This window comes from Lepus europaeus, chromosome 18, assembly GCF_033115175.1.
Source record: "Lepus europaeus isolate LE1 chromosome 18, mLepTim1.pri, whole genome shotgun sequence".
In the NCBI taxonomy this organism is placed as follows: domain Eukaryota; kingdom Metazoa; phylum Chordata; class Mammalia; order Lagomorpha; family Leporidae; genus Lepus; species Lepus europaeus.
Genome location: NC_084844.1, coordinates 47,905,850 through 47,932,382, shown reverse-complemented (window position 1 = coordinate 47,932,382; position 26,533 = coordinate 47,905,850). Strand labels below are relative to the sequence as shown.

General features: G+C 50.6%; 1 protein-coding gene across 1 annotated transcript in view; it reads right to left on the bottom strand.

The window, feature by feature from the left end:
* Nucleotides 1–26,533, bottom strand: part of RAP1GAP2 (RAP1 GTPase activating protein 2) — a 145,388-nt gene that overhangs the window by 25,831 nt on the left and 93,024 nt on the right. Inside the window, exons 8-12 of the mRNA XM_062175762.1 lie at nucleotides 13,786–13,864; nucleotides 12,973–13,026; nucleotides 10,664–10,747; nucleotides 4,300–4,400; nucleotides 1,430–1,559 (exon numbers count right to left, since the gene is read on the bottom strand). Coding sequence (XP_062031746.1) covers nucleotides 1,430–1,559; nucleotides 4,300–4,400; nucleotides 10,664–10,747; nucleotides 12,973–13,026; nucleotides 13,786–13,864 — 448 coding nt within the window. The remainder of the gene's footprint in view (nucleotides 1–1,429; nucleotides 1,560–4,299; nucleotides 4,401–10,663; nucleotides 10,748–12,972; nucleotides 13,027–13,785; nucleotides 13,865–26,533) is intronic.

The following is a 26,533-nucleotide window of genomic DNA, read 5'->3' as shown; positions in this document are numbered from 1 at the left end:
AAGTAGGGCAGAGGAGGACGCCCACGCCCCGCCCCTCACTGCGCCCGCGTGACCTCAGCCCCACCAGGCACTCCCTGTGTGTCAGGACCCGTGCTGGGCTGTTCACATGCCTGATTACCAAGGTTAAACCCTTCCTATCCATCAAGTCCTGGCTGGGTGCCTGCTATGCGCCTGTGCCTTTATGAAGCACCTACTGCATGCAGGTCCTTCACAGCGAGTTTCTCATCCGCCGAGCACCTGCTCTGCGCCGAGCGTCGCGCCGGGCACTTTTCCATAAATCACCTCGCTTACTCCACACACGTCCTCCCATTTCTTAGGAAGAGAAAACTAATATTGACTCAGTCCCTGCCAAGAGCCACGCTCTGTGCCAAGGTACACTCCCCAGCTAACACACGGGAGGCTGAAAGGGCCCTGGAGCCAGCCTCAGCCCCCGGCAGGGCAGCAGGCGAGGGACTGGGAGGGGACAGGGCCAGGGGGGCACTGTGGACACTGGGAGAGTCCTCTCACTTGCCTCTGGAACACGCGGTGTTGGGGGACAAATCAAGCATCCCCTCCCTTGCCAGTTTCCTGTCTCCCTAAGAAGCCAGGCGCTATGCCTCCAAGTCCACATCAGTGGTCCCTCCCCAGGTGCAAACACAGAGGTCAGAGCCCAGGCAAAGGCCCACCGCCCTTCTGGTCCCCCCGCCCCCCGAGACAAACATGGGAGGGGGCGAACCGTGCTGCAGGGGGCGGCCGCTGCTGCCAGAGGCCCTTCCAGGGCTGTGTGGCCATCAGGGCCACAAGTCTGAGAGGCAGCAGGAAAACACCAGACGCCCGGGTCCCACCCAGGCTGCCCCAGTCCAGCAGGGGCCGGACTCCTGCCCGCAGCAGGCATGGCGGGCGAGCTGCGGCGAGAGGGGCTCTCCTGCAGTCACAGCGTTTCATGAGGCTCGGGCTGGAGACGGGCCAAAAAGGCCAGCAGCCTGCACAGCCGGGGCCATTAGGAAGGGAGGCTGTACATGAGCCCACACTCAGACACTCACGGAACCCCCAAACAGCCCCTGGGGAAGGGCTGCTGTCCCCATTTCACAGACAAGCACAATGAGGACACAGGGGTAACCAGCTTGCCCAGGGTCACACACCCCTAAGCAGCCCTCTGCGGACACCATCACTGGCTCTAACCACCACCCTACGTGATCAGGGCCCCTGGCTCTGCTCCACCCTCATCAGCCAGGAGACCTTAAGAAAGACACAGACCCCCCTGGGCTGTGGTTCCCCTATGGCCTGGCCTCCTGCATGGGGCTACTGGGGTGCAGCTGGCCTGGGGAGGCACGTGACAGAACAGGGGATTGTTCTATTACCAAAGCGGGGAGGGGGCCGCAGTCCCTGGGGCAGGTTGGGCTGGGGGGTGGGGGACCAGCCTTCACCGGGAGCCCTCCCAGGCTGGTACCTGCTGGGTGTCTCCCTCGGTGAATGGCAGCTTTGTGGAGACGTGAAACATGATCTCCCTGTCCCGGAACGTTGTGTACACGGATTCCACCCCAGTCTGCCCATGTGTCACGTCCAGGCCTCCACGGAAACTGTCAGCGAAACAGGGCAGGGGCAGGGGGAGAAGACAGTGAGCGGCAGACAACTCGCTGCGCCATGCCCGAGGCTGCACACAGCAGAGGCGAGAAGGAGGGGGTCCCACGCGGGAGAAGCGAGTAGAATCGTGCTCTTGGCAGACTGGCCCCAGGTTCCAACCAGGAAGCTGTCATCGAACAGACAAAGGGGAGGGCGTTGGGAGCAGCGATTCCGACACCTCTCACGTTGCCTGCCTCCTATGATTTCCTACGGCCTGAGTTCAGGTTCCAACTCCTGCTCCTGAGTCCAGCTTCCTGCTAATGGAATGACTCAAGGGGATAGGTCCCTGCCACCCATGTGGGAGAGTTGGATGGAACCCCCATTCCTGGTTTCAGTCTGGCCCAGCCCTGGCTGTTGCGGCCATTTGGCGAGTGAGCTGGCAGGTGGGAGGTCTCTGTTTCTGCCTTTCAAGATAAATAATTTTAAAAACAATAAAAGACAAAGGGAGAACCTCTACTTCAAGCCCTGGCTGTGTCCCCTCCACACCGACAGTCAAGTGGGGAGGGAGGCTGACCATCCACAATCCCAGACAAGCGCTGGTCCCACCCCACAAGGATGGGGGCACAGGCCTTTAGTCCCTGCAACACCAAGGCCAAGCCCTCGTCCCAGAGCCAGGACCACCAGCCAGGAGCATCCAGAGTCAGCCAGGAGAGTGGAAGATGCTGGACGTCTGCCCAGCCAGCCCCAGCGCAGCACTGGACAGCTTGGAGGTATTCCCAGAGGCCCCTTCTCCAGCCATGTCTCCACAAGTGGGAAAGAAAACAAAGGAACTGGGAGGGCTTCCGGAGCTGTCTTCTGCCTTTACAGAAACATGGCTGCCCGCCGGAGGCCATAATCTTCATCAGGGGCAAGAGAATGCAGGTGCAGCTTCCTCTAAGACAAAGCAATAGGGGCCGGCGCTGTGGCGCAGTGGGCTAAGCCTCTGCCTGCAACACCAGCATCCCATAGGGGAGCTAGTTCAAGTCCCAGCTGCTCTACTTCCAATCTGGCTCCCTGATAATGTGCCTGAGAAAACAGGAGAGGATGGCCCAGGTACTTGGGTCCCTGCACCCAGGTGGGAGACCTGGAAAAAGTTCCCGGCTCCTGGCTTTGGCCTGGCCCAGCCCTGGCCTTTGAAGCCATTTGGGGAGTGAACCAGTGGATGGAAGGCCTCTCTCTGTTTCTTCCTCTCTCTGTGTAACTCTTTCAAATAAATAAATAAATCTTTAAACAAAACAAAAGGAAAAGCCACAGGCACTTGGACGTCAGTGCCCCAGCTGTGTAACACAAGCCAGGAACACAAGCAGGATGCTGGGCTGGGAGTCAAGGTGCCCCGGGTTCCACTCCTGCTTCTGCCACTACGTCAGCACGTGACCTCGGTCACAGGACTCAACCTCTTTCACCCTCAGTGTCCTTTCTCTGTGACACAAAGGGACAGGATGGCACAATCTGCACCGGTGCGTGGTGCTCGCTGAGGTGCTTCCCATGCACGACCCGTTTCCACGCCCTCAGCAACCTCACAGGGTCGGTACCACGTTCCTCTCCCTTTGCACTGATGGGGAAACTGAGGCCACAGAAGTAAAGCCACAGAGCCAAAAAATGGCGGGGCTGGGGTTACCGCCCAGGGGCAACAGCTATGATTTTGCAGCTGGAGAAGTGGAGGAAGAACGAAAAGGAGAAACAGTGGCAAGGGGGAAGCAGGGGAAGAAAGCGGTTCCTGAACTCCTTCTGCGTGCCGCACGCTGGGCTTTCACGCCTGCTGGTTGGGGTTCCTGTTGCTTTGGCTGCTAGGGTGGGGGGAATCCCAGGGCCCTGAGCCACCTGGCTGGCCAAATGCACCCTCTGCAGAAAGTAAGGGCTGGAGTTTTCCAGCCCAATATTCTCTCTCTCTCTGCACTCACAGCATCATAGATCATCACGTGCAGCTTATTATATCTGCATAAACTCCTAATGATCCATTCTCTGCACAGTATCTAAAAATGGGTCATTCTCCCCCAAAATTCACAGGGCTTGCTCTGTTTCTTGAATGCCTGGCAGGTAAGTGGCACGGAGGATGGATTCCTTTCGCTCCGTCTGAGCCCAGTGTAACTAGGAAGGCGCACGTGGGGGAGGCACTGCCATCGTATAGCCTAAGGCTGAACCTCAGTGCCTTCCAGATGTTCTGCCACGGCGGGTTATCCTCGGACCACTGGCTCACGCGGGTTATCCTCAGACCACTGGCTTACCTGCGGGTCAGTGAGGGCTGAGCATGTGCTGGAGAACAAGTCCACATCTCCTGGGTGTGGGTTTGAACTCCCACATGCTCTCCCAACGACTGAGCTGTGTGCCCCCTGCCCTTCCTAGAACCTCATCAATGGAGACACAGGCAGGTAGGGGCTGGCACTGTGGAGCAGCAGGTGAAGCCATCATTTACAATGCCAGCATCCCATAGGAGCGCTGGTTCAAGTCCCAGCTGCTCGGCTTCTAATCCAGCTCCCTGCTAATGCGCCTAGGAGAGCAGAGGATGATGGCCCAAGTACTTGGGCCCCTGCCATCTGTGTGGGAAACCTAGATAGCATTCCAGGCTCCTGGCCTTGGCCTGGTCCAGCACTGGCCATGGTAGCCATCTGGGGGTGAACCAGCGGATAGAAGTGCTCTCCCCACCCCCATCACTCTGCCTTTCAAATAAATATTTTTTTAAAAAATGCAGCTGGAGCCACCACTTGGCTGCAAACCCACCCTTTGAAGTCCTGCAGTGTGATCGTGTCCCCCAGCAGGTCCAGGAACTCCTTGAAAGCTGGGCTCTCCTCGTTGTTCCCAAAGAGCTCCTCCTCCAGGGTCTGCAGAGAATCAGAGATGGGGAAGGGGTCAAGAAAAGCCTGCTTGATGCCGAGGGAAGGAATACGGCTGCCCACACACCTGATTCCGACCTCCCTTCCTCCCTGTCTCCCGAATAACACTGGCCATGGTTGTCCAAACTGGAGAAGGACCTGACGGCCCACTGGATGGAGCGGGCTCCCCCGGGCTATTATTGAGGGCTTTTCGTTGAGCCAAACTCACTGGTCAGTTTGAAAGCAAAGCTGAGCTGAAGAGTTCTTAGATTGGATGCCAAAAACAGGATCCATCCATGGACAATTGGCAAGTGGACTTCCAATAAGGGGCTAGCAGCGGGAACACAGAACCTCGACAAGCCTGCAGTGACCAAACCTCAATGCGACACTGCTTCACACCCACCCCACCAGCATGGCCACGACTACAAAGAAAGGCGGTAACAAGCATCGTAGAGGATGGGGAAGACTGGATCTTCATTCACCCTGGGGGGGACATCAAGTGGTACGGCCAGAGGCGGAGCCTCAGCCAGCAGTTAAGACACCAGTTAAGACGTCCCTGTCCCACACTGGAGAGCCTGGCTTTGACACCCAGCTCTGGATCCTGACTCCAGGTGCATGTAATGCACACCTTGGGAGGCAGCAGGGAAAGCTCAAGTGATTGGCTTCTTGCCACCCACATGGAAGGCCTGGATTGAGTTCCTGGCTCCCTGTTTTGGCAGGGCCTGGCCCCAGCTACCGGAGGCAACTGGGGAATGAATTAGTGAGTGGGAGTGGGAGTATACTCTCTCTGCCTCTCAAATTAAAATTAATCAGTAAATAACATGGTACAGCCACCCTGAGCAAGGGTGGCAGTTCCTCAAAAGGTTAAACACAGACTTCCCATACGACCTGCTAATTCTAAAGAAATGAAAACTCCACCCAAAAAGGTGCACACGTATGTTAACAGCAGCACGCTTCATAGCAGCCCCAAAATGAAGACATCCCAGCGTCCATCAGCTGACGAAAGGATCAACACAGCGTGAACTCCGCACAACAAGACACTATTTGGTGGCAAATAAGGACTCCGACACAGGTGAGCCTTGAAAACGTGACGCTGAGTGAGAGAGGCCAGCCTCAAAGGTCACTATGGTAAAGGTCACTATGGTAAGTGTGTGACTCCACTTCTCAAAGGTCCAGAGCAGATAAGTCCATACACAGAAAGTAGATTCATGGGGGCTGGGAGCCAAAGGGCGCAGGGCTGAGAGCAATTGCAGGTGGCTGTTGGGTTTCCTCGGGGGCTGGGGGAATGTTCTGGAATGAGATAGTGACGACTGTTGTACCACTCTGTGGTCCTACCACAAACCACTGACTCGTACACTTCATTGGGCTATAATTCACATGCTACCACAAACTACATGGTGTGAGATTATACCTCCAGAAAGCTCTTACAGAAAAAAAAATCTCAAACTCAACAGTAAGGGAAAAATTCAGTTAGAAAATGGTCCAAAGACATGAATGGACCTTCCACCTAAGAGATCATGCACACAGCAAACAGGCACACAGAAAGATGTTCAGTACCACGAGCCACGGAGTGGGCGCTAGCAGCCATCAGCAGGGCTAAAGCAAAAACCGCGCCAACTGTCCTCACGCCCCGGGGGCTGGCGCGGCGGGGAGACGCGGGCTCGCTGCCGCGCTGGAGAGGGAACCACCCCTCCCACACTGCTGGGCAGTTTTTACAAACCCCACATGAATTACCGTACGACCCAGCACTCATCCCACAGACGTGAAAACTCAAGTTGCAGGTGTTCCCACAGCTCTCTGCAGCACAGTTTAAGTGGTGAGCACTTAAACCAACTGCGGTGTGCGGATGCCACGGATACTACTGGATACTACTCAGCAATAAAGAGACGCTGAGTGCTGATACCCTCAAGACACCAGACGGATGCCAAAGAGCAGAAAACAGCCAATCCCAGGACTAGTGTTGTGGCACAGCAGGTAAGCCACCACCAGCAACACCAGCATCCCGTCTCGGAGCACCAGTTCAAGTCCCAGCTACCCTGCTTTCCAGCCAGTTTCCTGCTAATGTACCTGGGCAGGCGGCAGGTGATGGCCCAAGTACCTAGACCACTGCCACCCATGTGGAAGAACCAGAGGGAGTTCCAAGCTCCTGGTTTTGGCCTGGCCCAGCCCTAGCTGTTGTAGCCATTTGGGGACTGAACAACGGATGGAAGATCTCTCTTTCTCTGTCTTTCAAATAAATTCATTTTTAAAACAAAAACGAAAATAGCCAATCTCAAAAGTTCAAATGCATATAACATGTACATGTGTATGTAAATTACATTTTTGATATATAACAAATGTACACAACATGTTTTTAAATAACAAAGCTTTTTGAAACTGGAGAGCAGATCAGTAGGACGCCCCTTTGGGGACTGCAGGGGAGAAGGGAGAGCAGAGGCAGCCGGGGAAGGAGGGCATGGTATCCAGGGGACTTCTGTGTCCTCACCACAGACTCTACACTTGTGAGAGAATTACTTAACCTTCTACACCATGGCGCCAGCCCCAATAAATAAGCTTAAAAAAATAAAAACTGAAGAAATAATTTAAGTTTTTCAAAAACTCTTTGAAAGTATTAAGCAGTTAATAGTAACGTGGCACATAAGGAAACAAACTAGATGGTAAAGGTGCTGAAAGTGCCTTGCAGGCCGGCGCCGTGGCTCACTAGGCTAATCCTCCACCTTGCGGCGCCGGCACACCGGGTTCTAGTCCCAGTCGGGGCGCCGGATTCTGTCCCAGTTGCCCCTCTTCCAGGCCAGCTCTCTGCTGTGGCCCGGGAAGGCAGTGGAGGATGGCCCAGGTCCTTGGGCCCTGCACCTGCATGGGAGACCAGGATAAGCACCTGGTTCCTGTCTTTGGATCAGCGCGGTGCGCCGGCTGCGGCAGCCATTGGAGGGTGAACCAACGGTAAAGGAAGACCTTTCTCTCTGTCTCTCTCTCTCTCTCTCTCTCACTGTCCACTCTGCCTGTCAAAAAAAAAAAGAAAAGAAAAGAAAGTGCCTTGCGAATGTGTCAAGTTTGGGAAACACTGGTTTACAGTGAAGACCACAAACTAGGGCCTGTGGACCATGTCTGGTCTGCTGCCTCTTTGTTTGCTGTTAAGATTTATCTACTTATTTGTTTATTTATTTGAAAGGCAGAGTGACAGAAAGAGAGGGACAGACAGAAAGAGATCTTCCATCTGCTGGTTCACTCCCCAAGTGGCCCCAACGTTTGGCGGGAAAAGGACAAAGCCAGGAACCAGAAACTTCAACCAGGTTTCCCACACGGGTAGCAAGAACTCAAGTCCTTGGGCCATCATCCTCTGCTTTCCCAGGCACATTAGCAGAGAGCTGGATCAGAAGTAGAGCAGTTGGACTCGAACCAGTGCTCCAATATGGGATTCCGGTATCACAAGTGGCAGAGTAACCCCCTGCCCCTTAGCACCAGCCCCTGCAGCCTGTTGTTTTTTTGTTTTTTTTTTTTTTTTTCCTGACAGGCAGAGTAGATAGTGAGAGAGAGACAGAGAGAAAGGTCTTCCTTTTTGCCGTTGGTTCACCCTCCAATGGCCGCTGCGGCCGGCGCATCTCGCTGATCCAAAGCCAGAAGCCAGGTGCTTCTCCTGGTCTCCCATGGGGTGCAGGGCCCAAGGACTTGGGCCATCTTCCACTGCCTTCCCGGGCCATAGCAGAGAGCTGGACTGGAAGAGGGGCAACCAAGATAGAATCCGGCACCCCAACCGGGACTAGAACCCGGTGTGCCGGTGCCGCAAGGTGGAGGATTAGCCTGTTAAGCCACGGCGCCGGCCTGCAGCCTGTTTTTATAACAGAAGTTTTACTGGAAAGTAGGCTAGCCTATTTACATGTTGCCTGTGACTGCACTACCAAAGCAGAGCTGAGCTGCCGTGGTGGAGACTCCCAGGCCCAGAGTCTGAAACAGATCCAATTGGTCTTTACAGCTAGAGCTGGCTGATCCCTTATCTACATCGCAACTCTCGCCAAACATCCTCTCTGCCCAGGGTCGTGAGGGCTGTGTGGGGGTGAGCAGCTGCTTCCAATCTATCAGGAAAGCAATGCAGTGCAGGTTCTAGGGCCCACACCTCTCTCTCCTCCAGGATCACAGCCAGTCTGGCATTCGCATGGTCATTATTGCTAGGCTGGCCTTGAGCTTGACCGTGCACTCAGGGAGGGCATCTCAGTCCCTCTGCATCTCCCTACACTCTCCCCATGTTTAGCACGCACATGACAAACAGGAGCATTAGAGAAGCTTATTTATAGCCAAAGACTGGCACAGGGCTTTTATGCAACCAGTGTTCATATTAAATGTCCACCAGCTGTAGGTTTGCAAAACCAACAATCTGTCCAGTTTAAAAAAAAAAAAAAAGTTTAAGTTTATCTTCCTGCCTCTCCCTGCCCCGCAGCAGCAGCATCAGCTACATAAACAACAGAAAGACTCCTTATCCTGGTGGATGGTTATTGCCCAGTAACTGTAACTTTGCCGGAACACTGGATTATAATCACCTTGTAAGATATGCTTTGGTAAATTTCACAACAAAGAACTTTAATTAGGGGGGGTTCTATCAGCAGCACTGAACAAAATAAAAATGTAATAAGTGAAAATAATTGGAGTGGCTACCTGAATAATCTCCCTCGTGTTATGAGAGCCATCAGTGCTGGCCCCTGAGATCCTAAACGCGCCCACCTAATGAGAGTGTTTTTAAGCGAACACATGTCTCTCACTGGCTAATATCTTCAGACACGGCCATCAGCCACCATCCAGCCGAGAAAGACACCGTCATGCAAACTAAGACGGCTAATACGCTGACCTGCATTAGCAGGGCCAGCAGTGTCAGGCATTCACGAGCCCCGGTAATGACTGGTGCGTTTATACACGGAGCTGTGCTAGGCTCTCGGAGGACGCAAAGGTGGAGGGGTGTGCAACCACCCTTCACAGAACCCGCATGAGGGGACAACAGTGTGTTCAGCTGACCAAAGGGAGGTCCTAGCAGGAAAGAGGTGGCGAACGCAAGAAGTTGGCCGTCAGGTAAGTGGGGGAAACGCTGAGCTCACCCTGCTAGGAAGAGTTCTTGAAGGTGAGGGTTCTTAGAGTCCCGCTAAACCGAGCCCCACCCCACCCCCAGTCATCTGCTCGGCGCATACCTCACCACACAAGCATCTCACAGAGCACATTCTGAGACACATTATTCTGGCCAGCTAATTCCAGAGCAGCACGTGAGTGCTGCCAAAGACAGAGGAGGCTGAGCCGGGGTGCGCTGGTCTACTTGTTAACCACTGGCCAGTTGCCACGATGTATATGCTTCCAGCATGCCCGATCCCAGCTGCCGGGGTGACATCCCTGAACGCAGAGCCAGGCTGGGGGAAAAGCAAACTCCCAGCTGGGACAGGGGTGAGCCAGGGCAGAGTAGCTGGTGCCAGTCCACTCCCTCTACCTATTCTGATTCCCCCCTGCAACTGACACAGCTCCATCGCCATCTGCGGGCTTCCGTAAAGATTCTGCCACCTGCAGCCTAGTTCAGACTGTAAATGTGACGGCTGTACTCAGAATGTTCAAGAATCTCGTTCATGGGGCCTGGTGCATGGGGCCTGGTTCATGGTGCAGCAGGTTCAGCTGCAGCCTCTAACACTGGCAGCCTATATCAGAGCAGCAGCTTGAGCCCCAGCCACTCCATTTCTGATCCAGCTCCCTGTGAATGCTCCTGGGAAGGCAGAAGATGGCCCAAGTGCTTGGGCCCCTGCACCCATGTGGGAGACCCGGATGAAGTTCCTGCCTCCAGGCTTTGGGAAGTGGAAAATTTCTTTCTCTGTCTCGCTTTCTCTGTCATTCAGCCTTTCAAATAAAGAAATCTTCATTTTTAAAGATTTATTTATTTGAAAGGCAGAGTGACAGAGAGGAGGAAAGACAGAAAGAGAGACGTCTTCCATCCCCTGGTTCACTCCCCAGATGGCTATAATGGCTCGGGCTGAGCCCGGCCCAAGCCAGGAGTCTTCTGCTGCCTTCCCAGGCACATCAACAGGGAGCTGGATCAGAAGTGGGACAGCCGGGACTTGAACCAGTGCCCATATGGGATGTCAGTGCTCCAGGCCACGGCTTTAACCTGCTGTGCCACAGAGCCAGGGAGAAGGAAGAAAAAAAAAAGAAGGAAAACCCTGTTTCAGGGGCCCTGTGCTTCGGGTGGAGGAGGTGGGTGGGTGGGGGACCGTGGGGTAGAGCGATCAGGACAGAGTCACAGCGCTTACCTGCCTGGCTTTCTGATAAATGACCCCGAATTTGAAGGTGTTGTTGACATCGTGCTCGTCGTAGGACACGATCATCTGGGAGGCCTGGGAAACATGGAAAAGAAACCAAGTCAAGGCAGCTCGCTGGTCCAGGAGCAGGCGGGCCTGCAAGGGCGGGGACGGGGAGGGGGAGGGGAGGGAGGTCACAAGCAGGCAGTCAGGGCACAGCTCCAACACCAGGGCCTCGCCCGTGGCATCCACGCCACCCCTCTAGACGCTGGCCAGCCGGACGTGGGGCACTGAGCCCGTGTTTCACCTGGGGGGTAAAAGTTTGGCCAGGGGCCAGCGCAGTCAGCAAGGATGCCTGTGGTTCTGGTCCTACCTCTACTCAACGGTTCTGAGGAGTCACTGCTCCTGCCCAGACTTCAATCCTGTTATCCACAGAGTGACACCACTCTAAGGAACACCCCCAATACCGGGGGCAAGCACAAAGCTAAAAACCTAAGCACTGGCTCTATCTCACTCTCCGTGATGCCTGGGGTCAGAAACGCCGAACTCCAGCTGCAAATCTCCTGCTTTTACCCAGGTAGCTTTGAGAGCTGCCCAACTTCTCTGGGCCTCCATCTCCTCATCTGGTAAATGGAGACACGTGGTCACAAAGATTCAATGAGATCAGGGTCACAGAGTTCTGGGCACAGAGCAGCTACCGTCAACATCACCATCATCTACACAATGTTCCAGAAAGGTCACAGCAGACCCCGTATGTTGGGAAAGAGAAGACCTGAGCCATGGGGATACCCTCTCGAGAAAGGGGGGCACGTGCGCAGGTCATCCCAGGGACAGAACGAACCGGCACGACTTGCTGATTGGCGTGTGTGGTCACTCGCTGCGCATCCAGGTGATGGACACTTCTCAGCTCCCCTGCGAGAGCACCGTGGCCCAGCCCCGGAGGGGCCCCCAGGGATGAGTCACAGGGGAGGGGCAGCTGTCCAGCCAGGAAGAGGCACAAGGCCATGAAGACCTCCCAAGGAACATTCTTAACTCTGCAAACTTTAAACACACACACACACATCCCAGCTGGAGGAAATGGGCCTACAAACGCAGAAACCACAAACACAGCCGCTCTTCCCTCATACAGGCCGGGCAGCCGACGGCCATCGCCGGGCGCTCTCTGGAGACGTGATATGACAGCAAGCCCGGCCACACCTGCGCGCCATCCAGCCTTTCTGGCGAGGTCTCGGTGCTGGGTTAGACCTCACTAATCCAGCTCTAATTCTAAGGTGGGGAGGTCAGTCCAAAGGACGGGAAATGAGCAGTGGGGAGGAGTGGACTACTGGGCAGTGTCGACAGGTGCTGAAGAGGGAGGGAGGGCTCTGGGCGCGAGGGGACTCCACACAGGTGCGGCCACTGCAGGTGGATGAAGAGCCGCTTCTAAGACTGAATGTGGCAGGTGCTGGTCCCAGCGGGTTCTTCTGGGTATCCCGGCCGGGACAGAGGCCTATCTGCCCCACCAGACAGTTCATCACACGGTTCCTGCTTTTCAGAGCTGGATCTCCAAGAAACCCCGGCAAACCCCAGCAAGCCTCAGCGGCCCCGCACTGACCCACGGTGGAAGCCCAAAAGCACAGCTCTGCTGCTGTCTTCGCCTCCTGACCCTGCGGCTCACAGAGTGGGTGTCAGTGCCCGGGATTTTCTCCTGCAGAGAACTTCACGGGGTTGTCTGTCCGTAGGTGACGGACGTCCTGTCAAACCCTGACTGCTCTGGAGTGGGCTTGTTCTTCCTGCTCCCCTCCCCATCCACACCCCTAGATCATAACGGGTCAAAGGCCAGCTCTAAGGAACCAGCCAGCTTACAACCCAAGGCTGGGCAGAGGTATCCAGGGCAGAGCCGCAGTAACCTACACCACGGGGAGCCAGGGTCTGGCTTTGACTACTTCGTGGGCATCTGCCCCTTGCGCCTCACCCCTTCCGTGACAGCAGGCAGGACCTGTACCTGCCCCCAGCTCCAGGCAGGATCAGGCCCCACCCAGCGCTGGCCCCAGAGAGGAGAGGCTGGGACAAGGAGGAGAAGCTACACCATGGCTACCATCGCCACCTTCACAATAGGCTGGGGAGCCCGTCAGTCTGGCTGGGGACCCAGGCAGGCCTGAGGATGAGTTTCCCTGGGACCAGTTTGTGATGGGGTGGGCAGGGAGAGAGGGAGACATGGAGGCTTATCACAGACACCCCACAAAACTCCACCGTGACACACAGGGCCACTCACAGAGCCCCAGGGGTGCAAATCTGTGCTAGGGCCAGGCCCCGGGTTATGGGTACAGGGAGGGCATTACCTTGGGGTACAGGACAGGGTTGAATTTCAGCCCCACTGCGTCATCACAGAAGGCCTGGACAGGGAGAGAATCACAGAGTCAGGGACCGTGACGGCAGAACAGGCCTGTGCCCACCAAGAGAAAGTAGCACGGGGCAGAGGGGGAGGCAAGGCACACGGGGACAGGGCCCTGGCTTCAGTCTGTCCCTGCTGCTCGCTCTCCTGTGCCCACTCAGGGGACCTGTCTGGGGTTTCATGCTAAGGTGAGGGGAGGGACACAGACAAGCCTGAGACTTGGCTCCGTTCTGACCTGAAGACGATGAAAAGCCACCCACCCATGACCAAAGGGGCTCAGCACAGCTCTGCCAGCGTCCCCGCTCCCAAAGCAAGGGTCCAACCCAGCCCAGGCTTCTCCCGACACTTCGTGCCCAGGTTCCTGAGCTCCCAGGATCCCCAGGCAGTGACAAGGGCCCTGCCACCCACTGGCGGCTCCTTAGTCGAGGGAGGGCTCAGTCCGGCCCATCCTTTGGCCTGGCTCAGTCTCCTCTCTGTCTGAAGGCTCTCTGTCAACCTCCACCCCCAAGGCTACCGCACCTGCCAGACCCAGCCCTGTCTTCTACCTCTCTCGTCTCCTGAACAAGCTGTCAGCTCCTTAGGGGGAGAGACCACAGATCATACCTCGGCAGTGTTGGGAGACAGAGGCAGCTGCCAACACCATCCCCAACTCACACCCCGATGCAGCAGCCTCACCCTCCCCGGGACAAGGCTGTGCCTCAACCCACAGGCCAGCCCCAGGCTGACCAGGGAGCCACCTGCCCTCAGGGTGGGCTTTTACCTTCGCGATCTGAGGGACGCTGGGCAGCTTGCTCAGTCCAGCCAAGGGGATTCGCTCATGCACTGTCTTCAGCTTGGACCTGCACACGTGGGTGGGGACAGAAAAGGAGAATTCACAAGGTACCCTCAACGAGGACAGTGGCTGAGGTCACGCAAGACAGGAACACTTGCTTCAGGTCTGCCTGGCACCAGCCCTAGCTCGCTACCCACGTGCTGTGTGCCACGAATGGCAGGGCAGGTCGACCACTTAGACACCCAAGTGGGCGGGCACTTGAAGAAGGGGTCTGGTCAAGTGTCTGCCCCCTAAATACAGGCAGCACAAGACGCCACCTTCAAAGCCACTGTGAGCTTTGGTTTCCATGTGTTCTGAATTCTCCCAAAGAACTGGGCACAGCTTCTGAATATATTTGGGTTTGACGTGCAGTCGAGCCTTATAAGAAGAAAATTTAACATCTGAAAATCTGGATTTCCTCCCAAAATAAATGAGATGGGATTGGCTTTACAAGGGACGCACCATACGACTCTAAATTTAGCCTGTGCCCTGATTCCCTTAGCACATCGTGGAAGCGTGGGATTTCACTGAATGTCTTCCTGCATCCGCGGAGGCCACCACACGGTTCTGAATCTGGGAACCTGGTGTGTCCCCTCCCTGTGACGCCACCTTTTCACTCCACAGTGGAACTCCATTTGCTTGTATTGTTTTTAGTCTCCTGAATTTAATTTGTTAATAATTTACTTAGGTTTTCACAGCCTCGCTCAGATGCAATGCTGGCCTGTTTTCCTGTTTTCTCATACTTCCAGCGCCAGGTTTTGATACCAAGGTGTCATTCTGCTGGGTGTCAAATCACTGGGCAGCGGCCCATCCTCTGAAACAGCTTGTCTGATACCGGCTGCTGAAACCGCCTGGGACAGCCAGGCACTGCCGCCTCCTCACAGGAGGGCACAGCTCTCTGGTTTTCTACTCCTTATTGAGTCCATGGTAGTAGTTTATGTTCTTCTAGCACAGCAAACACACTGATGGAAAGGTGCTGGCGTTCTCTTAGAACTCCAGCCCCATTTGTGGTTGAGTCCCCATCCCTCTTTTTCTGTATCTTTTCTCTGCTTTCCTGAGTTAGTCTTAGCTGGAGAAGTACCAACATCAGGAGCCTCTCCAGGGAGCCGGCTCCAGCTTTGTCCTTCATCTCTCTGCTCCCTGCTTCCCTAGCTCTTCCTTGTCTTTGCAATCTCCTTCCTGCTATTCTCTTCGGGGATTTTTCTGCTCTTCTTTTTCCAATGTCTCGACCTGCTCACTCACTCAGACTCTTCTTTTTCACAAGTGCATTTAGATATCTCCCTCCCTCCCCCCCCTTTCCTCCCTCTCTTCTCCCTCCCTCCCTCCCCTCCCCCTCCTCCCTCTCTCCTCCCTCCCTCCCCCTCCCCCTCTCTCCTCCCTCCCTCCCTCTCTTCCTCTAAGTACCACTCTCTCTGCATCCCACACATTTTGATAGCTAGTATTTTCGCTGCCGCTAAGTTCTAAATATTTTGTCAGTTCTTTTGTGATGTCCTCATTAGTCCATGAGTTATTTAAAATGGTTTTTGAAATTTTCCAAACCTGAAAGGTTTTCTCCTTTAGTATTTTAGTTGTTGATTTACAATTTGTCATACTCAGGGAACATAATCAACGTGATATTATTTAAAATGTGTTGTCCTACTACCTGGATGTTACTATTTTAGTCTTTAATGCGTTGCTTTCTTTGGTTGAGAGCATAGATATATGAGGAGTCTTGGGAAACATGAATTAAGAAAACACTATCATAGATTTCAAGCTCTTTTTTTTTGCACCAAAATAAACTTATCTGTCAATTCCATTTTCCACGAGCCTTGAGAAGGGTTTTAAGATCAGATCTGTTAACTGTACTGTGCAAATCCTCTCCACCCTCATAATTCTGTGGCCATGTAACTCATTGCTTTCTAGGCCAGCTTGCCAAGATCTCCCGCTAACCAGAGGCTCTGTCTGCCTTTCCTTAAGCTATGCTGCCAAGTACAAGTTCATGATTAGAGCTGGGTGGACCACACTCTTTTCATCATGTGCAGGACACCCAGCAAAAGGCATTTTCCCTGTCTTGTTCTGCACAAATTCAGAAACAAACAAAATGCAAAGAGTGAGGCTGCTGTGACCCAAATTAACTCCTCTGTTACTGTTAAAGACCAAGGAGGAATAGATAACGCAGCTCGAAGATAAAACCTTTTTTTCCACCTAAACTCCAGAATGAGACAAACGCACTCACGGGGCAAGCCCATGGGGCTACTCAGGTGACACTTCCAGTACCGGGGAGCAGAGAGCACCCTGAGGGCAGGTGGGCCCCAGAAGAAACAGGGGCAGAACTGGCTCCCCAGGTTCTTGCTCCCAAATGCACCAATCAGAGCAGGTGAGGGGAGCCAGGGAGGTCGCATGAAAGTGCTTCCTCCACATGATGGAAAACATCAAGAGTGGGAAAGAATTATTCCCAAGTTACAAGAGCCCTCCCTTTATTAATGCTTTTTCCCAATTCTATTTTTACTGATTTTAATATTGCTTTACCTGCTTTCTCGATTATTGTTTTCCCCAATCGTGTTCATTCTTTTATTTTAAATCTTCTCATCTCATTTTTTCTTTTTTTTTTTTTAAAGATTTATTTATTTATCTGAAAGTCAGAGTTACACAGAGAGGAGAGGCAGAGAGAGCGAGAGAGAGAGACAGGTCTTCCGTCCACTGGTTCACTCCCCAATTGGCCGCAATGTTCGGAGCTGTGCCAATCTGAAGCCAGGAGCCAGGAGCTTCTTCTGGGTCTCCCATGCGTGTGCAGGGGCCCAAGGACTTGGACCATCTTCTACTGCTTTCCCAGGCCATAGCAGAGAGCTGGACTGGAAGTAGAGCAGCCAAGACTAGAACTGGCGCCCATATGGGATGCCAGAGCTTCAGGCCAGGGTGTTAACCCACTGCACCACAGCACTGGCTCCCTCATTTTTTCTTTAGATATGTCTCTAATGAGTAGGATTAAATTTTTCTTTTAAAATTAATCTGGTAGTTTGATATTTTAGTAGGCAGATTTAAGCTATTTATATTTATTGCAATTATTAGTATAGTTGGAATTCTTTTTTTGTAAGATTCGTTTATTTACTTGGAAGGCAGAATGATAGAATAGAAGGGAGAAACAGAGAGAAAGAGAGAGAGAACGAATCTTCCATCCCCTGGTTCATTCCCCCAAAAAGCACAATGACTAGAGCTAGGCCAGGCTGAAGCCAGGAGCCTGGAATTCCATCCTGGTCTTCCACGTGGACAGCAGGAACCCAAGCACTTGGGTCATATCTGCTACTTTCCAGGTGCACTAGCAAGGAGCTGGACCAGAAGCAGAGCCACCCGGACTCAAACTGGTGCTGCAATGTGGGATGCCAGCATCACAGGCAGCAGCTAGCACCATGACACAGACCGGGATAATTTCTCATCTAGCATTTTACATTTTCTTTCCTACATTTTCTTTCCTTTTTTGTTTGCCCCTTTCCTGTCCTCAGTTGAACAAAGCTGTAGGGTTTTGTTTTGCTTTTATTATTATTATTCTTTCCACCTCTCTACTAGTTTGTGGGATATAGATCTTATTTCTAGGGACAGACATTGTGCACAATGGGTTAAGCCCATGCTCGAGACACCAAAATCTCAGAACTGGTTCACGTCCCAGCTGCTCCACTTCTGATCCAGCTCCCTGCTAATGTGCCTGGGAAAGTGGCAGAAGATGGCCCAAGTGTTTGGGCCCCTGCACTAATGTGAGAAACCCAGATGCTGTTCCACATTCCTGGCTTTAGCCTGGTTCAGCTCCAGCCACTGCAGCCGTTTGGGGAGTGACCTAGCAGATGCAAGCCGCCGCTGGCTCGCACTCTCTCTCTCACCTTCCCTCCTCCCCTCCCCCATATTTTTTTTTAAAGATTTATTTATTTATTTGAAAGGCAGAGTTACAGAGAGGCAGAGGCAGAGGCAGAGAGAGAGAGAGAGAGACAGAGGTGTCTTCCATCCGCTGGTTCACTCCCCAGATGACCGCAACAGCCAGAGCTGTGCCAATCCAAAGCCAGGAGCCAGGAGCTTCTTCTGGGTCTCCCACGCAGGGGCAGGGGCCCAAGGACTTGGGCCATCTTCTACTGCTTTCCCAGGCCATAGCAGAGAGCTGGATCAGAAGTGGAGCAGCCGGGATTCAAACCAGCGCCCATATTAGATGCTGTCACTGCAGGAGGCGGCTTTACCTGTTATGCCACAGCACCATAAATAAATCTTTTTTAAAAAGATTATATGTCTGTATCTTCCAATATACATTTGATTTTTCCAACAAACTCAAAAATCACTACCAGTTTCCTGAGATTAGAAAAAGACAAACAGTAAAGTATGCTACCTATGCTGCTTTCAAACACACCGAAAATTACTTTTTCCATTCATTAGATTTATCCACATAGTTCACCAATTTCCTGTTACTTTTTAATTACATCTTTTCTTCTGGGTTAGCTTTTCTTCTGGCTGGAGAACATGCTTTCAGGGACAGTCCGTGACAGGCAAACTCCCTTCATTTTTTTTTTTTTAAATGTCTGAAAACAGTTTTATTTTGCCTTTGCAGATGGTTCTGGACATGGAATTTCAGGGTAAGAGGCTTGCTTGCTGGCTGGCTTTTTCTCCAGAGATGCTGTTCCATTGTCATCCAACAAGTACCATGGTTAAGGAGAAACCTGCTGTCAGTCCAGATGCCATTAACCTGGAGATACTCTGTCTTTATCCTCAGGTAGCTTCCAAAAATCCAGAATCTCTGATTTCTGATGCATCACTCAGTGTGTCTAGAAGTATTGTTTTGCTTTAAAATTGTGCTTAGTAGCACGGTGCGTGCTTTCTTCAGTTCTAAAATGCTCTGAGCTGTTACCTGTGGATATCTGCCTCCCTAGTCTTTCTTTCTGTCTCCTCTGAGACAAGAGCTCGGGCCTAATCTCTTCATCTGTTCTGATGAATTCTTTGGGACTGTTTTCTTATTCACAAGTTCACTCTGTGACCAGACTAGATTTTATCCCACGAGCTAAGTTTACTTCAGCAACAAGCTTTTTTAGTATCCGATGAGTCTAACAGTTTTCCTGGGGCCAGTGCTGTGGCACAGTGCATTAAAGCCCCAGCCTGCAGCGCAGGCATCCTATATGGGCGCCAATTCGAGTCCCAGCTGCTCCACTTCCGATCCAGCTCCATGCTAATGTGCCTGGAAAAGCAGCGGAGGATGGGTTAGGTCCTTGGGCCCCTGCATCCACATGGGAGACCCGGAAGAAGCTCCTGGCTCCTGGCTTCGGATCAGCTCAGCTCCTGCCATTGCAGCCATTTGGGGAGTGAACCAGTGGATGGAAGACCTCTCTCTCTGTCTCTACTTCTCTCTATAATTCTTTCAAATGAATAATAAAATAAATAAAAATAGTTTTTCATTTATATACATTTTATTCACTTTTCTGTATAAAATTTTTTATGTATTTTATAGATGTTATCCATTCCTTATTTCTTTTTTTAAAGATTTTATTTATTCAAAAGGCAGAGTTGCAGAGAGGAAGAGGCAGAGAGAGACAGAGAGATCTTCCACCCACTGGTTCATTCTCCAATTGGTTGCAGTACCCAGAGCTGGGCCAATCTGAAGCCAGGAGCCAGGAGCATCCTCCGGGTCTCCCACATGGGTGCAGGGGCTGCTTTCCCAGGCACATTAGCAGGGAGCTGGATCAGAAGGGGAGCAACTGGGACTCGAATGGTGCCCATATGGAATGCCAGCGCTTCAGATGGCGGCTTAACCTGCTGTGCCACAAGGCTGGCCCCTCTTTACCTCTTTAAGATCTTAATATATTTAAGCCATTTTGAAAGTGTATCATTATTTACATTTCACTGGCAGTGAATCAGTCTCTCATTTGTTGACATTTTGACCTTTCCTAACATCAGTTTTCCCAAGTGTTTGGGAATTTGCCACCCATTCTTCTCTATTCCCTGTGCAGGTTCAGTTCCCATCGTGGCTGGTTTGCACAGCTCTGAGGCGGTCTGGCAGCCTGGATCAGCACCTGGCTCACCACAGCAGCCTGCTGGCAGGGCTCACCTTCCTGCTTCCGTCTTCGTCTTGTCTCCAAACCACTCTTCTCAGTCTAGCCAGGGTGATGGCTCTGCAGTGCAGATCTAATCAGGAATTCTCCCTTCAGCAGATGTCCCATTGCCCTTAGGATAGAATCCACGCCCCTGAACATCATCGGTCTGTGACCGACTGACCTCCACTCGACACACACTCAGACACATGCTCCCTGCAGCACCCTCACTAGCCTATGATGGACCACGCCCATCGGATTACGAGGAGCGAAGTGAACCACAGGAATAAGAGCATCTTAAACATACTGACTGCTTTCTATGGCCACGTAACAAGAAAAGCTCACAGTACTCCCACCACAAAGTCTGGTACATACTAAGTCTTGGTTAAAGAAACACTGAATGGGGACCAGCGTTGTGATGCAGCAGGTAAAGCCGCCTGCAGTGCCAGCATCCCATATGAGCACCGGTTTGTGTCCCGGCTGCTCCCCTTCTGATCCAGCTCCCTGCTAATGTGCTTGGAAAAGCAGCAGACGATGGCCCAAGTCCTTGGGCCCCTGCTACCCACATGGGAGACCTGGAAAAGGCCTGGTTCCTGGTTTTGCGTGGACCAGCACAGGCTGTTGTGGTCATCTAGGGAATGAACCAGAGGATGGAAAATTTCTGTCTATCTCTCCCTCTAACTCTCTTTAAATAAATCTTTAAAAAAATTATTTTTCAAAACATACACTGAATGTATATATCTCCTAATATTAACCAGCCTTGAACTCTCTTGTGGCTATAGTGAAGTATCTGTAATGGTCTGCTTGGAGTCCAGTTCTAGGGCTGATAATTGTTTAGAACATTCACTTCTATATTCATAGGGAATATTGGCCCTGATTTTTTCCCTTTTTTTTCTTTTCATTTGGATTTTTAAAACATTTTTAAATTAATTGGGATGTTTTCCACACTTTCTTTTCTTTTGAATATGTTAAATAACAATCTGTTCCTTTAAAGTTTAAAACACCTACCTATAAAACCATCTAGATCTACAAACATAATTCTTTGAGAACTTTTTCAATGTGCTACGTAGTTACTGGTCTGTTCAGCTTTGTACCTCCCCTTGAGTTATAACTGATTATGTATACTTTCCCAGAAAGGTTATCTGTTTCTTTTTTAAATTTTTTTTTAGATTTTTATTTATTTATTTTACAGGCAGAGTTACAGACAGTGAGAGAGAGAGACAGAGAGAAAGGTCTTCCTTCCATTGGTTCACCCCCCAAATGGCCGTGACAGATGGAGATGCGCCAATCCGAAGCCAGGAGCCAGGTGCTTCCTCCTGGTCTCCCATGTGGGTGCAGGGGTCCAAGCACCTGGGCCATCCTCCACTGCCCTCCCAGGCCACAGCAGAGAGCTGGACTGGAAGAGGAGCAGCCAGGACTAGAACTGGCACTCATATGGGATGCCAGCACCACAGGCGGAGGATTAACCTAGTGCGCCATGGCACTGGCCCCAGGTTATCTGTTTGAAAAAAAGTTTCCAACTTAATAGCATGAGCCAAACACAGCATCTACTAGTAACTATTCAATCTTCTTTACATCTGAGGTTACATGACTTTTCATGCCTAATTTCATGTTTTTATTTTTATCTATAATTAACTAGCTAGTTACCTACTTTGTTGATTTTTCTCCCAGAAAAAGCCTCGATTTATTTTTCAGGTTTCATGTTCTTCTTATTCCCAATGTATTTATTTTTGCTTTAAATTTTGTTCATGGGGCCGGCACTATGGCGTAGCGGGTAAAGCTGCCACCTGCAGTGCCGGCATCCCATATGGGCACCAGTTCAAGTCCCTGCTGCTCCACTTCCGATCCAGCTCTCTGCTATGGCCTGGGAAAGCAGTAGAAGATGGCCCAAACGTGGGAGATCTGGAGGAAGCTCCTGGCTCCTGGCTTCGGATCAGCACAGCTCCGGCCATTGCAGCCAATTGGGGAGTGAACCATCAGATGGAAGACCTCTCTCTTTCTCTCTGCCTCTCCTCTCTATGTGTAACTCTGACTCTCAAGTAAAAAATATATAAATCTTTTTTAAAATTTTCAAATTATAAATGAATAATCCAGCAGAATTTTTGCTTTATTAAATTTATTTAGTTTTCCTTCATGGTTCAAAAGTTCCTAAATCTACCTGCTAGCAAGAATTATCTACAAAATTAAAAAAAAAAAAAGAAAGAAACTTCAAACAACAATCCAAAAAAGGAGTAACGCTTATAAGCACATACTTCACAGCAGATAAATGCAAGTGGACCTTAAACATATGGAGAGACCCAACCCGATTCCTAAGATTACTATAAATTTAAACTGCAGGAAAATACCGTGTGCACCTGCGATCAGATTGGCAAAAATCCAAGTGTTGGGCGGTATCTTCTGTGGAAGAGGCTTTGGAAAACATAAGAGCTCTCAAACAGTGCTGGGGAAAGGTCAAGTTTATACAGCCCCTCCAAAGGGCACGCGTGTACGTCCTGACCCAGCTGTCTTAACCTGTACAAACTGACATCTGGACAGGGTTATTCACTGAAGCACTGTGAGACCAGAAGATTGACCACTGTCCTTCACAGGGGGGCCACTGACGACGCTATCTCACATCCACACAAGGCAATACTATCAACCAGTAAAAGAAGTTAAGAAACGCTGTGTACTAACATGGAAAAATCTCAAACATAGTTTGTGAAAAGAAGCAAGTCACAGAATAGTGTGTTCTATACACTGCTAGGGAAGTAAAGCGAAAAAAAAATTACATTACTTAAGTGTCTTTTATATTTATGTTTGTGTGTGTGTGTGTGTTTTAGATGGTTGGGTTGGGTCTTGGGAGTCAGGATTTTGGCTGTGAGAATTTTGTTATTTTTTTGCTTCATTTTGCTTTGCTGTTTGTTTTTTAAGATGATTCTGATACAGCCAGTGCACAGAAAATCACTGATCTATTATGTAATCAATGTGTGTAAATATTCCATAGGTACTTGAACACAAATCTGTTAGAGAATCAAAGTCTGACAATTAGATACAGGAATAAATACGTACAAAGATAAACATATCTAACTGACACAAATGCTGTTGAGATTATCCATGCCTTTTCACTCTTCACCCAGTAATGACCTGCCAAGTAATGAGACTTGTGCTAAACCTTACATAGACTTGCTTTCTGAGGGAGCCAGTGCAGTGTTGCAGCAGGTTAAAGCCCTGGCCTGCAGTGCCAACATCCCACATGGGTGCCGGTTCAAGTTCCGGCTGCTCCACTTCCGATCCAGCTCTCTGCTATGGTCTGGTAAAGCAGTGGAAGATGGCCCAAGCCCTTGGACTCCTGCACCCACATGGGAGACCTAGAGGAAGCTCCTGGCTCCTGGCTTCAGATCAGCTCAGCTCCGGCCATTGCAGCCATCTGGGGGAGTGAACCAGCAGATGGAAGAACTTGCTCTCTGTCTCTTCCTCTCTCTATAACTCTTTTAAATAAATAAAACAAATCTTTAAAAAAAGAAAAGAATTGCATTCTGTGGATTTCTGTACATTTTAATCATTATATAACCTGTATGTGTGTGTGTGTGTGTAATCCTATGTGTATTATTGACAACAGTTCATGAGCTGCCTTCCTTGTGGATTTACATTTTATGAATGGACACAAATTCTATCACAAAAATTGCTTTACTGCCTTAACTTCTACTTTCTATATTAATATTACCAAGCCTCCTTTATTTTCCCATTCGATTGCTATAACTTTTTCTCAACACTTTTAAATATTCTGAGTTACTCCTTTAACAAAATATAAATAGATAGTGGGGGAGGTTGAAGAATAACCCCACATGGAATATTCGCTATTTAATAATAGAGTTTGACTCATTACATTTATTATCGTCACATATTTACTTATACTTACTTCTATCACGTTGATCTAGCTATGATTCCTTTACTTTCTTTTTCTACATGTGTGCGGGAGGGCTGTCTTCTTTTATTCTTTGGAATGCCTACATTCTACCAGATATCCATCTATGAACTACTAAGTTTTCATCAAATGTGTCCAGCCGTCAGTTTCCTCTCACTGATCCCATCCATCACTGCGTCAATCATTGTGATCAGCAGATTCAGGTCTTCAGGCAGCTTGAGAACCTCAGCCATCCATGTGCCTGATTCCTGCCGCTACCTTCCACATTTCATCATCTCGCGCATCATTTCAAGCTGTGTTTTCCTCTGAATGATGTGAGCCCTTCAGCATATTCTCCATATCACTAACTCCTTACTGCTTCTCATACCATTCAAACTCTTTTTATATCTTTAGTTTTCTTATTTTGCCTTTGTCTTTTCTTCCATAGTGTTTAGTTTTTCTAGTTTAGTTTTTCTGTAAAAAAGTACAAAGTTAGGGGCCAGCATAGTAAGACAGAGGGTTAAGCCGCTGCCTGTGATAACCACTGACATCCCACTGGAGCACCAGTTCAAGTCTCAGCTGCTCCACTTCCAATCCAGCTGCCTGCTAATGTGCCTGGGAAAGCAGCAGAAGATGGCCCAAGCACTTGGACCCCTGCCACCTACGTGAGAGCCCCAGATGATGTTTCAGGCTCCTGTTTCAACCTGGCTCAGCTCCAACTGCTGCAACCAATTTGGGGAATGAATCAGTAGAGGGGAGACTGATTCTCCTCTCTCTCTCTCTCTCTCTCTCTCTCTCTCTCTCTCTGACTCTCCATATCTCTTTGTAACTCTAACTTTCAAATAAATAAAGTAAACCTTTAGAAAGAAAAAAAAAAACTACAAGGTTGGTGAATATCTCAATTTTACCTAGATTTCCATAGTAAATCCTTTTCGAAACTCTGGGTTTTTTTCTACCTAGTTTATGGTTTTTTAGATGTGGAATTTTTCTTCTACAGACACAAGAGGTTTTTATTTATTTTCTTCTTTGTATCCAACCTTTAAAAACGGAGATATCTACATAGACTCGTTATTTGTGGGTAAGTTCTTGGCAGCTCCCATGGCCCACACAGAGGGTGCTAGAATGCTCTTCTCAGATTTTAGGCTGGAGAGCTGCTTGTTAGAAATGTGTGACATCAATTAAATAGCCCAGAAGCCCCTGGGGAATGAGGAAGAAGCCGGGCCAGTGGTCACTGCCAGCAGAGGAACTTCATCTCTGGATAATTCCTTCTTTGTGTCTGCTCAAGCTGCTAAGAGAGCCAGGGAGCCAGCTTTTCATGCCTGGTGTCCAGTGTGGCCTGGCAGCTGCTCTGAGCACAAGATGTGACTGTCCAACTTCCCGGCTGGTGCACGGCTCCCCTCTGCCACCTACCCGCTGGCTCTCCACTGGGACAGCCACATTTCAGAGTGCCCTTGGGCTCCCTGGGGAATGGATTTCCAATGCTGTTGACCCAAAACAACAAAGTGGTTCTAGACAGAAAGCCCTCTAACCACTCTAGGGCTCACTCTCACTCCTACAGAGCATCGATTCTTCCAGACGCTCCAGTCTCACGTTATTCCCACACCGCCTTGCTTTCTAAGAGGAACTGGAATTCAAGTCTCAATATCACCTGCATTGTAGTCCTCACGGCCTCGCAGATTATCCCCGCAGAGAAGATCAGTGTGGGCCGTGGGCCTAGCACCTGCTCTGATGCAACATTTCAAATAGGACACGGTATTAGGAAAAAGCGGCTCCAATCCTTGTGCTCAGAAATCCCACCCAATCACAGTCTGATGGTTATTAGGAAAGAAAGCAATTTTCTTTGCAGAGGTTCACCTCGCTAGAAAATCCTATTTGGAGATGGGAATCTAAGTATTACCTCCTGGGAAAATTGGCTCCAGCTACTTAATTGACTCTTCCATGCCTTGCAAATATGATTTCTGTCCAGGCAAACCACTGTAAAGAAAATTGCTTCCTTTCTTAATAAGAAGCAAACCAAGATTGGATGGGTGATGACAACTTGCTCCAGCCAACCTCCCCCCCAACCTCTCCCGAAGCTGGGTACTGTGTGACTTTGCTCCCTTCCATATTTATCTCAAAACTTAGACCAAGAAAAATGCATTGCTCTTCTCCAAATACCTTCAAGAAGTTCTAATGAGACTCGGCAAACGTAGACTGAGAGCTGCACAGGCTGGCAGTGCCCGGCAAAGCACCGGACTTGACCTTCCTGCCTTCTCCAGCACCAGGGTCAGAGATAAACCAGACACAAACTCCTTTGTGCTCCCCCTGCAACCTGTGCCTATCACTAAAATAACACCTGTGACACGGTTTAGAATCCTCTGTTCTCTCTCACTAGAGCATGAGCCTTAGGGAACAAGGGCGGAGTTCTCAGCCACCATGCTACCTCCGGCCCCTAACACAGTTCCCGGTACAAAGAAAGTTTTGCAAAAATGAGAGTCGAACCAAACAGAAACCAGTTTGAGTCCCTGCCATTGAGGAGGTCACAAAGCAGGAAGAGGTGGCCTAGCTTCAGCTGTAGATCAGAACCCCCACCGTGACCCTCACCCTGTCCCAGGGGACCTGGCACACTTGACAGACACTTAGGGCTCCACCGTCTCTGGCTGTATGGATGCCATAGGCTGCACATTTTGGAAAATTGTTTCCCAGGACCCAGCATCATGTTTTAGCCTCATGAGCCACACGGAGCCCACTTTGCTTTCTCTCTCCTTCTCAGAGCTGCAGTGTCTTGCAAGAAAGAGCA